This window comes from Chiroxiphia lanceolata, chromosome 9 (assembly GCF_009829145.1).
Source record: "Chiroxiphia lanceolata isolate bChiLan1 chromosome 9, bChiLan1.pri, whole genome shotgun sequence".
Taxonomy (NCBI): domain Eukaryota; kingdom Metazoa; phylum Chordata; class Aves; order Passeriformes; family Pipridae; genus Chiroxiphia; species Chiroxiphia lanceolata.
In genome coordinates this window covers 13,280,350-13,296,849 of record NC_045645.1, presented here as the reverse complement: position 1 = coordinate 13,296,849, position 16,500 = coordinate 13,280,350, and the positions used below count along the sequence as shown (strand labels likewise).

At 51.8% G+C, this 16,500-nt stretch overlaps 1 protein-coding gene across 1 annotated transcript; it reads right to left on the bottom strand.

Moving 5' to 3' along the window:
- Positions 1-421: 421 nt before the first annotated feature.
- Positions 422-15,527, bottom strand: IL23R (interleukin 23 receptor). Its single transcript, XM_032696689.1, has 18 exons — positions 15,470-15,527; positions 14,249-14,328; positions 13,576-13,601; positions 12,434-12,528; positions 11,195-11,488; positions 10,958-11,081; positions 9,920-10,107; positions 9,595-9,740; positions 8,837-8,917; positions 8,189-8,408; positions 8,053-8,135; positions 7,563-7,779; positions 5,719-5,916; positions 5,236-5,319; positions 3,354-3,404; positions 2,678-2,774; positions 2,152-2,242; positions 422-1,485 (listed from the first exon to the last, which is right to left on the bottom strand). Exons 1-18 carry the CDS (start codon positions 15,525-15,527, stop codon positions 868-870), a joined length of 2,751 nt encoding a protein of 916 aa, XP_032552580.1. The 3' UTR covers positions 422-867.
- Between the last annotated feature and the right edge of the window lie 973 nt (positions 15,528-16,500).

The window sequence follows — 16,500 nt, the reverse complement described above, 5'->3', positions numbered from 1 at the left end:
CAGCTGATAGAGAAATGCATACAGTGCCTAGGAAAAATTGAAAGAAATATACTTTGGGAATGTTTTGTAAGTCCCGGGAAAACCTGTAAATGGTCTCATGACTGCTCAGCAGGAAGGAGAGTCCCACGTTTCACCTTCTGGATGTCAGAAGATCCAAATTCCCAGTCACATGCCTAAAAAATCCCATTTTGCTGTGCCACACTGTGCTTCACGCAGCAAGCTGAGGCACTGACAAAAGTGCTCTGAGATGATAAATCCCTCACCCAAAGTGAAGGATTAGGCCAGGGACCGATTCAGAGGGATTTTAAATCAGCCTGGCAGGCAATGAAGGCTTGTTCTTACCTCATTGGGTTTTTATTATGGAATGGGAGGAAAATGAAATTGGCTTATTCCGTCAAAAAGAAAAGAGTTGTTGGCACCTATGTATGATACATAAATCCACCTTGGTGCAGTGTCTCTTCATCAGGAGTAATCCCAAAATATTTTACACACCTCTGGCACGATGTCTGAGGGATTTTTTTTATCAATGGTAACCACAATCATCTCCAAGGACGAAATGCTCCAAATATTTAACAAGAGAATGATGTTGAATAATAATTAAAACACATTGCGCCTTGCAAGAATCACCTGCTTGGCATTTCAGTTCCTACAGGAATCCAGGTTTTACAGGTTTTTTGCTTGTGTCAATACAAGATAAGTTTAAAATTGTGATTTACTGGCCCAAGTTTTCCAGGCAGCCACAAGAACTTGCAAGAGAGCAAATTTCTGACTGGGAGTTTTGCTCCAGCTCTGCTGTTGGTGATCTCAAATATCTGATACCTGCCTTGGTCACCACTTATGAGGTTTTAACCACAATTACAATTCCTCTCAAAATAACCCTCTAATGCTTTGTGGAAAGTAGGGCTTTATATCCACTGACTCCCTGTTCATGGATCTGAGGCAGGAGAGTAGCTCCTTGGGGACCAGCATTTGCTCTTGGTCATGGCTGGGCAGCCTCTGTCCCCACTGGTTCTCTGGGAGGGACGTGTGTCCCCCCTGGGCTGGGAAAAACATCTGGCTTTGCCCACTCTGACTGTTGTTTAGGATGAGGTTGATCTTCTCCAGCAGACAGACTTGGGGTGCCCCTCCCTCCCCGTCCCACAGGTGTGGAACAGGGCTCGTGTAGTCTCCAAAGATGCTCATCTCTGGTTCTGGGAGGACTGGGGGGGGCTGCGTCTGGTAAATGTTGGCAGCGATGTATCCCAGTGTGTTCCAATTGGATATCTGGGGTTTGTAGTCACTGATCTGCTCCAGGATTGTGGTGCTGGCAGGAGTCACGGCCCCTGGGTGCTCCCCATCCTCAGGGACCTCTCTGCTGGGCTTTCTTGGGGTGGCCACACTCTCGTGTGCCTCGTGCATCGGCACTTCCTCGACTTCCGTAACTGTGGGGTCGCTGGTGTCCAGGAGTGGATCCTGGAAACTGTCACTTGTTAAATCACTCTTGTTCTGGAAAAAAATGAGGACTGTAGTAACAAACTGGAAAATTTTATTAACAGGAGATCTGTCATTAGAGCTTGGAACAACCTGCTCCAGTGGAAGGATCCCTGCCCACGACAGGGGATGGAACAGGATGAGCTTTAAGGTCCCTTCCAGCTTGAGACAGTTATGGCCACTAAATACAGACTATATTGAGGCAAGGTTTAAAGACTTCAGCTAATCTGGGCTGTCATACACCTTGCAAATGCTTGGGAAATGATTCCTGAGCAGTTTCCAGTTTTTTAGAGCTTAATCCTCTTCCCATCCATGTTTTTCACAGCAACAGAGCAAGTTGCCTTCTCCCAAGTGACAAGTGACAGGACAAGAGGAAATGGCCTCAAGTTCTGCCAGGGGAGTATTAGGTTGGATATTAGTGAAAATTCATTCTTGGAATGGGCTGTCCAGCCCCAGCACACTTGCCCAGCACAGTGGGGGAGTCCCCATCCCTGGAGGGATTTAGAAGTCATGTGCGTGTGGCACTTGGGGACATGGGTTAGTGGTAGCCTTGGCAATGCTGGGGGATGGTTGGACTCGATCCCTCAACTCAGAGGGATTTTCCAACCTAAACAGTCCTGTGATTCTGTGACTCTAAGCTTTAATCTGAGGTGAAACAAAAGGAGATACTGCTGCACTTACCTGGAGGGACTTTACCACGTTGCTGTTTTCCATGTGGGGAAACTCTTCAAACAGCCATTTTGGCAAAAGCTGCACAGTGGTGACTTTAATACTTTAGCAAAAAGAAAAAAAATAAACCCCAAGATATCAGTCCATTTTATCAATCAGTTATTCCTCATGCAGCATGAAACTGTCCTGGCAGGAGGGAACACAAAGTGCATCTAGACTTTGAGGGTGGCTTGGAAGCTGCAGGTTCACCCCATATGGGTGGGTTTCCCCTTTCTATGATTTTACCAATCCTATGATTCTATGTTTTGGGGTTTTTTTGTTGGTCTCTGCCTTACTGTAGAGCACACAAATGTCTTTTCATACAACAACCTGGTGAATGGGTGATGCTGCCCTCAGTGAAAAGGCTGCATTGAAAGACTGGCTTCTGGAGTTGATTTTAAAATATCCTAGAAGAAATTTCTTCTACATACTAAAAATACATACTAAAAAAGGTATGAGCTAGAAATAAGGAAAAAATATGTGGAGGAGAAAGTAATACCTTTTTCTGACTGATTTTTTAAACATCAGAATTGCAAAACCAACTGATAATACGACCATGCTGATGCCCAGTCCCAGGAATACTCTGATGTCATCATCTGAAAAAGGATGGAGAGGAAAGAGGTCATGCCTGGGGATTCAGTCAGTAACCATTTCCTACATGGCCTTACCTTCCCTTCCAGAAATGCTGAAGTGAATTCTTCAGCTTATGTTGGTTTTGCTTTTGGTTTAAGTGTTGCAACAGATCATAACGTGACCTCTACCAGAAGATGTGCAAACCAGAGCATCACCAACGTTAGAAAAATGGGTGGGAAGTGCTTAAATGAGTCCCTGGTTCAAACTGCAAGATGGAAACAGTCTCTTGCTGTTGTGATATATGTTGATATTATGTTTTCCTTGTTTTCTCACCTCCTAATTGTAATGTACATTATAAGTCTCATAAGAAAGCAAAACTCCAGGCTTGCATTATGTGAGATCACTACAGCCTTCCCTCCAGGTGGGTCATGCCCCCACCGAGTGGAAAGGTCCTTTTTTTGGCTCTGATCTCTCCAAAGGTACACAAGCTCACTGATGCAAGCATCTCCAGATGCTGCAGGTGCTTCTTGGGTTAAACCTTCCGCTTCTGGTCAAGGAGAAAGCCTGGCTTAATAAGTCTGAGATAGCCAAGGTCTTCTTACCATGGGGATTCTCACTGTAGATGCTGCCCAGGAGCGGCTCCTCTGGAGGGACTGAAACAGAGAAGGGAAAAAATGTCCATAATTTCACTTAGAGGACTGTGGGTGACACAGAAGCTATGGTTGGCTTTTATTTTGTTAATATTATTTAGAAACATAAATAATAGTGTAATGAGAAAAAATAAGCTGAAGTAATAATCCCTGTCCAGCTCTGGCTGGACAATGGACAATATCCTGTTTCTCAGAGATCCAATTGAATGAGACGTTGATTTAACATGTATCAACAACTACAAAACATCTTCAGCACACATTGCTCCCCTCAGCACCTGAAACAAGAATTTATTCTGCCTGGGGAACTGTACATCCTTTTTCATGAGCACCTACAGGTTATTCAACAGGTTTCCCAGAGAAGCTGCGGCTGCCCTATCCCTGGAAGTGTTTAAGGCCACGTTAGACAGGGATTGAAGCAACCTGGGGTAGTGGAAGGTGTCCCCGTTCATGGCAGGGGGTGGGACAAGATGATCTTTAAGGTCCCTTCCATTCCAGGACTCTGTGATTTCCCAAACTGCCTGAACCCCATGGGAATGAATTTCTAATAATTTGTTTGTGTGATGGGCTGTGTGGCGAGGGAAGATGTGCAGCTAACGAGCCTGCCATGGCAAGAAGGGTATTTCCGTTCCAACAAGCAGTGAGCTTCCATCCAGGCCAAATTCAGCAATTCCCTTGGGGTCTCTTCTCCTTAACAGACAGGTGGTGCCATTGCTGCTACAGAAAAGGGGTCCTGCCCAGAGCCAAAGTGTGTCCGTGAGGACAAAGCTAATGACTGTGAATAGCCTGAGATGAACTGGTCAGGAATATTTGTTTCCATTTCTTGGGGCAAAAAAATTGAATAACTGCCCTTCTCTAAGCCATGAGAGGTGTCAAACAGAAACAGGGAAAGTATCCCTATGACTGTCAAACAGTCATAGGGAAAGTATCTGAGCAGCTTCAGATAACCCATCTAAAATGACATCACAGCCCAGGATGATGAACAACATCCTCAGGTGCTTCCTGCAGGTACATCCAGCTCTGTCAGGGCACCAAGAGCATTGACAGGTCTTAATGACCCTGACCAGTCTCACCTGGGACATCCACCCACACCCTTGCCCAGGGGCTCTATTTAAGCTCAGTCTGGGCCCTCAGTCTCCACTTAGGCTGTGCTAGAGGGGCTTTAGAGGTCAAATTTCTAGTCTGAATTAATGGCTTGATGTCATCCCTCCCTTGTCTTCAGGGACCTGCCCAGCTCTTGAGGACAACCAAAGCCAGGCCACAATGCTGGAGATGATGATGTTCCTCTCCAAGTTGGCTCATGCTCTCACCTAAAACAATTTCCAGAACTGAAGCTTGCTGGTGAAGTTGAAGATGTCCCTGCTCATTCCAGCGGGATTGGATTACATGAGCTTAAAAGGTCCCTTCCAACCCCAAGTGTTCCATGGTTCCTGCTCCAGGTAAGGAGGGGTGAGCTGTGGCTTGGCCAGTTGGTCTCTGTGGAAGCTGTTTTCTGTGTTTTGGTTTATCTGAACCACTTGTGAAATGTGCAAAGCAGCAAATTCATTCTTTCTAAAGGGGGAACAAGTCCATTGGTGTATCTTGTAAAGTAAGACGTGGTTCTTGAATGCATTAGGTCTTTGCACAGGAGCAAAGACCACCTAGAGAAGTCTTTAATAGAGGCTTATTGACAAAAACCTCTATTTTCATATCCTGTAGTCAAGAGGATTCCATCTAGAGCTCTGCTTTCCTCGGGTCAATGGGAGGGGTTTGCATCTTGTGTTTAAGACTAAGTAATCCTACCAAACTGTCAGATTGTGGGAAGAAGCAGCAGCATCTCCACCCCCCCCAGGCTTACCTTTGCCAGAGCTGGGTTTGCTGACTCCGCCGGTGTAGACTGCGTACACCGACACATTGATGTGAAACCCAGCTGCTGCCTCTTCTGGGAAAAAAACAAGATTTGCCTTTAATATGTGTTTGTAACCTCCTGTGAAGGCTCTAGGTTTGTTCAAGGGCATGTTGCTGAGCAGTGGAAGTAGATGGAGCATCTCCTGTGCTTGCACAGGCCTCCACAGGTCTAGTGTGGTTCCCTGGCTGCCAGCTCACCTGTCACTTCATTCTTTCCCTGTGACCTTCATCCAGGGAACCAAATCCCACTGACTGTCCTCACATCTCCTCTTTCTTCACTTCTCCTTGTTCCCTAAGGGCTCTTTGTACCACTCCCCAAAAACAAGTGGGTGGGGGCTCAGCTTCAAATGAAACTACCTTTATAATCTATTTTGGATTTATAGTGTCCTGATGAACTGCACCAAGTAGCAAAAGGACTTCTGGAATATCTTACCTTGGATGTATGTGTGTGTTTCCTGGGATGGGACTTTCTTCCAGAAATAGTGCTCCTCCTGGTGATACTGGGAAGTGGAAATCCACTCCACTATGAACCAGAGTGGGGGGCTCTTGCTGTGCTGGGGGGGCTGCCAGTGAACCAAGACCCTGCTCTGGTTGTCGGGCTTGACCTCCAGACCCACTGGTGCCGGGAATTCTGCGGAGAGAGGTGGCAAGGGGAGTGTCACCCAACAGACTCATCTTTGGAGAGTAGGAGACTGGGAAGGTTCAGCTAAGCCCAGGCAAAATGTGTCTTTCCTGGAATTTTTTAAAACTGAAGAGGGAACAAGAAATTATAGAATATGGGGGTTTATATATAAATATCTATAAACACACAAAATATATGAAGATAGATTTTTATATATATTTATATATATATCATTCTATATTTCATAGAACTATTTAGATTGGAAAAGACCTTAAAGATCAAGTTCAACCATTCCTCCAGCACTGCCAAGGCCACCACTAACCCATGTCCCTAGGTGTTACATCCACTTATGAATCCCTTCAGGGATGGGGACTCCACCACTGCCCCGAGTAGCTGTGTCAGGGCTGGACAACTCTTTTCAGGAAGGAATTTTCCCAATATCCAACCTGAGCATCCCCTGGCACAACTTGAGGCTGTTTCTGTTTGTCCTGTCCCTTGTTCCCAGGGAGCAGAACCTGATTCCCACCTGGTTCCACCCTGCTGTCAGGGAGTTGCAGAGAGCCAGAAGGTCCCCCCTGAGCCTCTTATTCTCCAGGTTGAGCCCCCCCAGCTCCCTCACCTGCTTCTGGAGCTCCAGATCCTTCCCCAGCTCCATTCCCTCCCCTGTGTTTATGTACATGTGTCACAAAAACACATTGTCAGCTTTGTCATGTCCCTGAAATGCTTTACCTGTCATTTCTTACAAGAAATGCACATGATTCAGATAACTGAGAGCTTAGAGAGTTTTTTTTCCACTTAATTCTCTTCAGTTTCTTTTTAGTCATGTATTTGTCCTCAGTTTGAATGGGACTTTCCCCTTCCATTGCTCATTAAAAGAGACGTTTTTCAGAAATAGGAAAGCATGGTTGTGGGGAAAACCACAGCCCGTGGCTCAGAGAGGACTTCTTCCTTTTCTGTTTGCAAGGACCCAGCTCACAGCAGGGGCTGACTCCCTGGCAGAGGCTGCAGGAGCTATTTTGGGGGGCAGGGAGCAAAGGAGCAGCCTTGCACCCTTTTCTCTGCCAGCCAAGGTGCTACAGCCTTAGGTGGTGAAGGGCTGATATTCCAGTGCCTAAAAGGGCTCCAAGATAACTGGAGAGGGACTTAGGACAGGGACACAGAGTGACAGGACAAGGGGGAATGGCTTCACATTGCCAGAGGGCAGGGTTACATGGGATAGTGGGAAGGAATTCATGGCTGTGAGAGTGGTGAGGCCCTGGCACAGGTTGCCCAGAGAAGCTGTGGCTGCCTCATCCCTGGAAGTGTCCAAGGCCAGGTTGGATGGGGTTTGGAGCAACCTGGTCTAGTGGAAGGTGTCCCTGCCCATGGCAGGGGGTGGAACGGGATGAGCTTTAAGGTTCCTTCCAACGAAACCCCTCCAGGATTCCATGGATTCTATATGCACCTGTGTAGCATCTCCATCTCCAGGGAATGCTGGAATCGTCTGGGGGATGTTGTGTTCCCTCAGCAGAGCGGGCTGCTGAGGGAAAATATCTGCCAGGATTTTCCCTTGCACGGTTCAACATTTTTCTCCTGCAACCCTGATAAAAGCCAGTCTCTGTTACACCTGCAAGTGGCCTGTTGTGACATTCTTACACCTGCAAGTGACATCCTACCTTCCTGGCTGCTGGCACCCTGGCCAAGGGTGATACTGGCGGGGCTGGAAGCCCCCTTGGAATTATGAGCAGTGACGAGGAGGGTGTGGGCTCCCGGTTGCACCGTGATATTGCACTCCGTGCCGGAGGTGTTGCAGAGGACCAGCATTCCCCCGGGGGTCTCGGCAGCCACGGCATAGCCCAAGATCCTCCCGCGGGCGTCCCGGGGGGGCAGCGGCTGTGAACGGCAAGACAGACAGACAGTCCCGTGGGTGCGGGTGTGGGATGTGACACTGAGACACATCCCGCAGATGTGCCCTTGGCTGGGTGACACACACGTGACACACACGTGGATTTTACAAAGATGGAGAGATTTTACTTCACGTTGGGGTGTCACTTCCCCGCCCATCCCTTTTGGTCGAAGGGCTTCTCAGGGAGGGCGTTCCCTTCTCTGCTCGGGGAGGAGCAGAGCACGCCAAAATTTCACAGAGGCTGCCGAAACCCACTTTACCTTGATCAAGACCGTCACCTCGTGGCTGCCGTTGGGGAACGCCGGGCCCAGGCGCCGCCAGACGTCGGGAGCCGCGGCGGGGGCTGCGGGACGGAGAGAGCGTGGGATGGGGGTTGAGACACCAGGGGACACCCACCGACTGGGCTCTCCGTCCCCCCTTCCCCCCCGAGCCCTAGCAGGAAGCCCTGCCTGGCCGGGTCTCTGCCGCTGTGAGAGGAAACAGCAGCGGGCGCTGCTTTTTGAGGCGAGCACGTCCCCGGCTTCCTCACTACAGCCGGGATGCGAGGGCAACGCTCCTCGGGCATCTCGTCCCGCTGTCGGCCGGGATGACTGAGCCGGCCCTTTCCAACCTCATCCTGGTGTTAGCGGCCAGGATGAAAAGGGGGAAGCTGGCACGAGGTGACAGGTATTTGTGGCTCGTGTGACAACATGACTGGTGTGATTTTTTTTTTTTCCGCCCAGGGCAAGAGGCTGCCAATGATTGTGGAATCATGGAATTGTTTAGGTTGGAAAAGCCCTCTAAATGACCAAGTCCAGCCACTCCCCTAGCACTGGGGGATGGTCACTATTAACCCGTGTCCCCAAGCGCCAAATCCACATGGCTTTTAAATCTCTGGGATTTAAAAGGCAGGGATAGGGACTCCACCGTTCCCCTGGGCACTCTGGAAATGCCATGTACAGGAGTGTCTCTGAAGCTGAGCCTACCTGCCTCGGGGGTGGTGTAGAGAAAGGGGGGGCTCCAGGCACTCCAGGGACTGTTGGGGATGCTGACCCTGCACCTGACCTGGAACAGGTATTGGGTGTCACTCTGCAGGTTGTGCTGCCAGCGGGGCCCATCCTGTGCTGCACTGTCCCACACCTCCACCTGCAAGGGAAGTAGGGTCCTGGGGGGAAGTGGGACCCAGCCAGGCCCCCACTGCCACCACCAGCCCCCAGACACAGTGGTGGTCACTGTCTTCCTCATCTGCATGGCTGGGGATGGGTAGAGTCCACACTGTCCCCTCTACAAATGCACTGGGCAAGCTGTGGAGCCATAGAGAGAACCCCCACCCCACTTCTCTGCTGGGCTTCTGACACCACAGGGATTTTGGGGGCTCCTATGGGGACCAGGATCCAGCTCAGCCCCTGCCAGCACCCAGGGATGTTTCCAAAGGGACTCAGGTGGAGCTGCCCCAGTGTAGCTGTGTCTGTAGGTCTGCACTGAGCATCCCAGAGGATTTTGTGTCTTGTCCTTGCAGAGCAGATAATGTTTGGAAACATTTTGAATTTTGCCCTTTTGCTTATAAAGCTGAGATAACCCTGCCCAGATGGCCATCTGTTCTCTCAGATGGCACCAGCTCTCCTGCACCCCAAAAATGAGGGCTGCCTGTGGCTGGGGTGCATCTTCAACTTCAGCAGCACCAGAGCAAAGGGGTAGGTTTTGAATGACCCCAAATGCTCCCATTTTTAAGAGGGTTTCCAGAAGGACCAGGACTTGCACCTCTCCTAACAGGGCCTGATGCTGCACATGGGGGGAGGTTTGGGGAGTCCTGGGGGTCTCACATGCCATGCTGGAGTGCCCTTGGCTTGGTGTCGCTCTTCACAGTGCACGTTCTCCAGCTGTGTCTGACTGCTCCAGTGGATCGTGGTGGTGGGAGAAGATGTCTCTGTTGTCTCAGCACCAGTGACCAGGGGCAGAGTGGGGATTACTGTGGGGAGAGCCAGAAACAGGTGGGGTGGGGGGCTGCCCTCGTACACGTCACTGCACAGCTCAGGAGGGTCCCTAAAGTGACACCTCAGGGCAGGGCAGTGGGTGTGGCCAAGCACAGCCCCAGTACTCTGTGCTGCTCACGGACAGGTGGGCAGATGGATGGGTGGGCAGACATACCAATGTCCTGCAGGCTGAGGAGCTGTGGGGCCGAGTGGGCAGTGCCCAGTGCGTTCCTGGCCTGCACCCACACCGAATAGTGGCTCCTGTTGCACAGCGCACTCAGGGGCACTGGTGAGTCTGCAGAGAACACCTTCTCCTCTTCTTCTTCCTCTTGCTCAGCATCCTCCTCATCTTCTGCCACCACCCTGGGAAGCAGAAGGCAGCCTGTCAGTGCCCATCCCAGCACCACACACCCACTGGAATGGTGACACTCCCGAGGTGTTGCAGCTCGTGACCAGGGCATGGTCATCCCCAAACACGGAGTTTGTCACTCCTAAAGCAAACTGGAAGGTTATTCCCTTCAGTTCCTGACATTTTTGCTGGGAATTTGCATTTTCATGACAGGAAGGGAACTTTTCTTTCCGGCTGCATGGTTCAGTTTGATCCCAAGCAAATTTAGACAGGAGGTTTATCCCTGCTCTTCATAAAGCCAAGTATGATGGAATTTAATGTCTTCAGTAATTGAGTCAGAGTAACTGAAAGCCTGCCAGGTTGGTGCCATGGGGACTTCAGTGGCAGGGAGCATCCCAGGATGGACTGTTACATGCCAGGCTAGTACCATGGGGACTTCAGTGGCGGGGAGCATCCTGGGATGGGCGGGATGGGCTGTGGCACACCATGTAGCAGCCAGCACCTCTGCTTCAGGTTGGAGTTTCAGTTTTGGGACTTGGGCAGCATTAGGTTCACCCTCTCTTTAGCTCAGTGAGAGTCCAAGCACCTGAAAACAAAGTGCTGCTTCCATGTGCCGCGGCACGATGGAATGTGTGCCAGGTCAGTAACAGCACTGAGTGCGGGAGGTTCCTCATGCAGAACTCAACCGGTGGTGGAACATGTGGTTTTCGAGCAGGAGATGAGCAAACGTGAGCTGTAGGAAGTGTAACTAGGGCATGGCACCTGCTCACAGCAGCCCGGCTGTCACCCGGCTCTGTGGCTGCCACGTGCCGGTCCCGCGCTCCCTCTCATCCCTGCAGCCCCCCTGCTCCCTGGGGGCCTCACCTGCGCAGGTGGAGGGTGTGGTGGGTGAGCAGGTGGGGCGGCCTCCCTGCATCCCACCTGCACTCCAGGTGCTCTGAACCCTCGGCAATGACACAGCTCAGGTTGCTGGGGGGGTCTGGAGGGTCTGCAGGGGCAAGGACAGGTGAATGTATGGACATCCCCCAAACCCACGCACTGCACGCCCCAACTCCTCAGTGCTCAGCAAAAGCCCTCAAGCCCCCCCTCCAAGGTACTCACAGCCAGCCCGGACCTCAGTGCCGCACACCAGCTGGTCCCTCCCGCTGTTGGGGCAGCGGGCAAAGCAGACGATGGCCCCGAAGGGCAGCTGGAAATCGCGCAGCTGGAGCTGGACGGAGCTGCTGTTGAGGGGGCGCAGGGGACCCTCAGTGCGGTTGTAGTTGAGGAGGATGATGAACTTGGCTGAGGGGCAGCCGAGGGTGGAGAGGCAGTTGATGGAGATGTTGGAGCCCATCTGCACTACTGGCGCGGGGTCGACCCAGACGTGCCCTGAGCACTTGATGTTTGCAGCACCTGTGCCAACACCCGCTGGGTCAGGGTGGCTCTGGGTGGGTGTCCCACAGGAGGGGATGCCCGTGGGCTGCACCACTCCACAGGGGATGCAGCAGCAGCATGGTTGGACCCTGCAGCAAGGGGATGCCAGCACCCCCAGCCACCTTGAACCCCATGGGATAGGGAGAAAGTAGGGGTCATGAGTGATATTGGGAAGGAATTCATGGCTGTGAGGGTGGTGAGGCCCTGGCACATGTTGCCCAGAGAAGCTGTGGCTGCCCCATCCCTGGAAGTGTCCAAGGCCAGGTTGGACAGGGCTTGGAGCAACCTGGGATAGTGGAAGGTGTCCCTGGCCATGGCAGGGGGTGAAACAAGATGAGCTTTAAGGTCCTTCCCAACTCAAACCAGCCTATGAATCTGTGATGAAACCAACCCCTGCCTGCAGCAATGCCCCGGCACCCAGTGACTCATCCCAGCAGATCAGAAACAGACAATTTTAGGTTTTGCTCTAATGTTTAAATGAGTGCAGGGAAATAACCCACAGTCTCGAGAGCTCTGATCCCCCGATTAGGGCGGCGGAGGCGTGCGCTGCCCTGCACTATCAGATGGAGCTCTGCACTAGCCCAGGCAGCCCCGGCTCACAGCCGCTATCAGACTCCATCTGGCCTTCCTGGAAAGGGCAAGGTTGTGCTCCGGCTGTGCCTGTGGAGGCACATCCCACTGCTTACCACAGCAACTGCAACGAGGCTGGACGTGGTCCCGTTCCAAGGATGTCAGTGGGAAACAGAGGGTGCCGCAGGGCATGGGACCCCCTTGCAATGCTAGCGAAGTGCTCCCCCCAAAACCCACAGCTGCAGCTCTACAACTGTCCTATTCCCAGCCTAAATCCCCTGTAGGACCACAGTGTATGCTCTGGTGGTCAGCGAGGCCATGGTGGCTGTGCTGAGCCATGTGGTGGCCACTTACCTTGGCACAGGCAGCAGAAGAGGATGTGGAGCACCAAAGCATTGCCGGACCCTGCCATGGCCTGGGCTGCAGCCACTGCCCGCGCATGGCATAGTCTGTGGAAGGAAAGGGGGTGGAGGGAATCCTCCTGGAAACCAGCTCCAGCACAGGCAGGAGCACCAGGAGGTGATGGGAGCAGGAAAACGTGGATTTACAGCAGGGAAATCAAGGCTGAAAGCCTTCCTTGAAAGAGACGGGTTTGGTGGGTCAGGGGATGGTGTCCCTCTGTTCAGCACTGAGGAGGCACATCTGGAATGCTGGGATGAGACCTGGGGTCCCCCAAGGACAGGAGAGACATGGACAGATTGGAGTAAGTCCAGCAAAAATGCCTGAGGGTTGGGAGCACCTGGGAAATGTGGAAGGATTGGGAGAGCTGCTGGAGAGGAGGGGCTCAAAGAGCCTTAAATCCTTGGGTATAGACGAGGAAGTAAAGATGAGGGAGCCAAACTCCTCCCAGTGCTGCCCAGGGAAAGGAGAGGAGGCAATGGGCTCACACTGGAAATCAGAAAATTCCAGTGAAACATAAGAAAAAGCTCTTTAATGGTGACCATACAGCAGGGCTCACCCTACAGTCTCCATCCCTTGGGATGCTCAGCATGGTTTTGTGGGACAAAACTTCCATTTCCATAAGATCTTTCCCACAGGTCCTGCCCAAGCTGAACAATGGCTCTTGCAAGAAGTGAACCCCCCGAGACAGCCCCAAAACCTCAGGCCAAGGCTTCCCACCTCTCCCCAAGGAGCCACTCTTGCGTCTGCATCCCACAGTCTTGCCTAAATTTTTCCCTGTTCCCTTTGACTTCCTCCCCAACTTCTTTGGATGCATCCCACCAGGACAAACCCTCTCCAGATGGGAAGCCTAATGTCACCAGCCCTGTGGGACTTGGGATGTGGGGATGGGTCAGCTTTGAAACAACCAAGGCACAGACTGAAGTGCAAGGAAATGCAGCTCCCCGGGGGAAAATTGCTCTTTTTCATGAAAAACATCCTCCTGGGAGCAGACCCTGACCAGCCAGACCTGATACCCCATTCCCCCACCCAGGGTTGAACATCCAGAAAAGCCCCACAACTCCCTCATTTTCTTTTCAAATAACCCCATGCAATACCTGACATCAGGAATGGCAAGTTTTCCCTGGAGGGACAGCAGAGTCCACAGTGAAAGCTTCAAAATGCTGGTTTTCAACCCAAACCAGGCCACCAGCAGGAGCAAGTACTTCGGTATTTCTCCTGCTGTGTGAACTGACCTTGTTTGGTTTAAGGGATGTTCAAATACTCATCACTAGTGAGTCAAATTTTAAGTACCTCCCTATTACCTGACCTACTAAGAGAAGTACATGAACCTTCTGCAAGTCAGAGCAAATGAAAAAATACAACTCGTATTCTATGAAAAGAACTGAAACCACACTAAATCTGACCACTGGCAGCTTTACAAGGGACTGCAGGCTCTGCCTCCCCTGGGAATCACTCACATTCATATTTTTATTCCAATTTATAGGTGTTTGCAAACTCCAAAGCCAAAGGAACAAGACCGTTTCCCTTGCTGGTAGGTGCTGGGCTTTGATCTTGTCTCTGTTAAAGTCTCCTCATGCATTAGTGCTAAAGAAATGGGAAGTAGAAAAAGAAGGAAAAAGCTGTCCTGTTGTTCAAGCCCAAACATCTTCACCGGCAGCTGTGCCAGGAGGGGATAACACATGGGAGCAGCAGGTGAGGACAATGAGCTGGCGTATTTTGCATTTAAATGTAGGGGTCTGGAAGCTGGGCAGAGTAGAGGGTTCTTACCTTGGCTGTCCTCAGGATCCTGCTGGGATCCTCCTCCTGCTGTGGCCGGAGCTGCTGAGCGCAGCAAGAAGCATCGGTGACTGTGAGAGAGGTGAGCAGTGGGGCTGACCCAGATAACAGCACCAAAAATGGAGAGTTTCCAGTCTGAGTCAGTCCATGGGAAAACCCAGCATCCCTTAAAGGAGCAGCCTCGTGTGAAGGAGTGTCTTCTGAAAGTTCTTACAGAATTTGGAGACACCCCAACAAAGTTAAATCCATCCCAAATGGATTTTTGTGGTTGTGTTGCTGTGTACAAGGTGACGGGAGCACAGCAGAGTGTGTTGGGCTGAGCTGCATCAGGGAAAGGACATTTTCCTGCTAATCCCAGAAATATGGAATGAGGAGTCCTTAATAAGTGAGGTTGTTTTCACCAGCAGTGAGTGTCACCCCCTCTGCTTGTGCTGGCCACCAGCTCATCCAAGGATGCTCCAAGCTGCAGACTCCCAGGGTTGAGAGGTCCAAGGTTCCAGGGATGCTCCAGTGCACTCCATCCCACTGGCTCCCTGCTGCTCCCAAGCCCTGACTCTGCAGAGCCTGTGGCTTCCTTTCTCATGTCGGTTGAAGAGTTAAACCTCAAAAACAGTGTTAACCTCATTAGAGGCTGCAACCACAGGAAATACCGCACAGCTCCCAGCTCTGCCTCGAAGAGGGAAATGTTGGGGAACAGAATTTTTCTCCCCCAGGGCAAGACAGAGCTTTCCTCTGCCAGCAAGTGCCAGCTGCTCTAGGTTTTGTCTGATCCATGGGGACTTTTTAGTGGAAGTGAGAGCATGAGCCTGCTGGCAGCACAGTGGGAGTAAAACCTCACTGGGTGATGAAACTACAACGTGTGGTTATAGTAATGTATATAATGTGTCTGTATGGTTATGGTAATGTATAGTCAGAAGCAGGACTGGGAGGGTTTCAGTGGGAATTTTCATTTTGGCATGTTTTTATTTTGGCATATTCATGTTTGGGTGTGTGGGGACACACAGCTGGGGCCAGGGCTGCACAGCTGGGAGAGGATGGTAAGTGTGCACATCTGGAGCCCGTTTAAGTCATCTGGGGCTGGGGCAGCCCCAAGGACAAGCAAATCTGGAGCCAGGGCAGCACATCTGGAGCCAGCACAGAGCAGTGGCATGTGGAGCAGTGGGCCTTCCCAGGACAGGTGTCACAGCCCCTCTGAGCTGCTGGTTCCCATACCACTGATCTTCTGGCGCTGGTTAAACTGATGTCTCTTTATCTCTTCCTGAGCAGTCATGTCGAGCTGCAGCTCAGTGTGTAGTGGGCAGGGCGGAAGCAGAGTGAGCCCTCACGCCAGACTCTTTCCCATGGATTTATCCTTCCCATGCTGAGGATTCTCAGTTGCTATTGCCTTCCTCTGAGGTAGCTACACTGCTCCATCATTCCAAACCCCATCATGCCTCTTGTTCATTCAGTTTTGTGGTTTGTTTAGATATTCCTTACAGCCAGATATAAGGCTTTAGACCGAGGGGGGAGGGTTAGATTGGATTTAGGGAGAAATTCTTGGCTGTGAGGGTGGTGAGGCCCTGGCACACGTTGCCCAGAGAAGCTGTGGCTGCCTCATCCCTGGAAGTGTTCAAGGTTGGATGGGGCTCGGAGTAACCTTGGGATAGTGGAAGGTGTCCCTGCCCATGACAGAGGGTGGGACTGTGTGATCTTTAAGGTTCCTTCCAACCCAAAGCATTCCAGGATTCTGTGATTCTATGTCCAGAAGTGGAAATGCCATACAGAGAGTTCCTCCAGGGGCTGGCATGGCACAGCCTAGCCGTGCAGGCTTCTCCCAGCACACCCAGGACAGTGCCTACAGCCCTTAGTGCCTCTTTCCCTTGGGATCCAGGTGCTCCCCAGTCTGGCACACTAGTCAGGGTTGGGGTTAGTTACCTCTTCCCCCTGCACAGCAGGATGCAGGTTTTGGGAGCACTGTCAGCCCTGAATTCAGGCGGCCCCACTCCCGCCCCCGCTGTACCGTGCCTTTCCCGGCCGCCCCCGCGCAGGCGATAGGGATCTCACCGTGACTTCCTCGCTGTGCCGGGACCAGCCCCGCCTGGCCCCCGTGCCACCCCCATTGCCACTGCCACTGGGAGCTGCTGGCTCCTGCCACCACCCCCGTGCCCCCATACTTCCCTCTGTCCCCATACCGTGTGGGGTGCCGGGCTCCGGAGCCCTTTTCCCTTTCCCTTTCCCCCCATCCCAGAGTCCTGGCCAGTTGG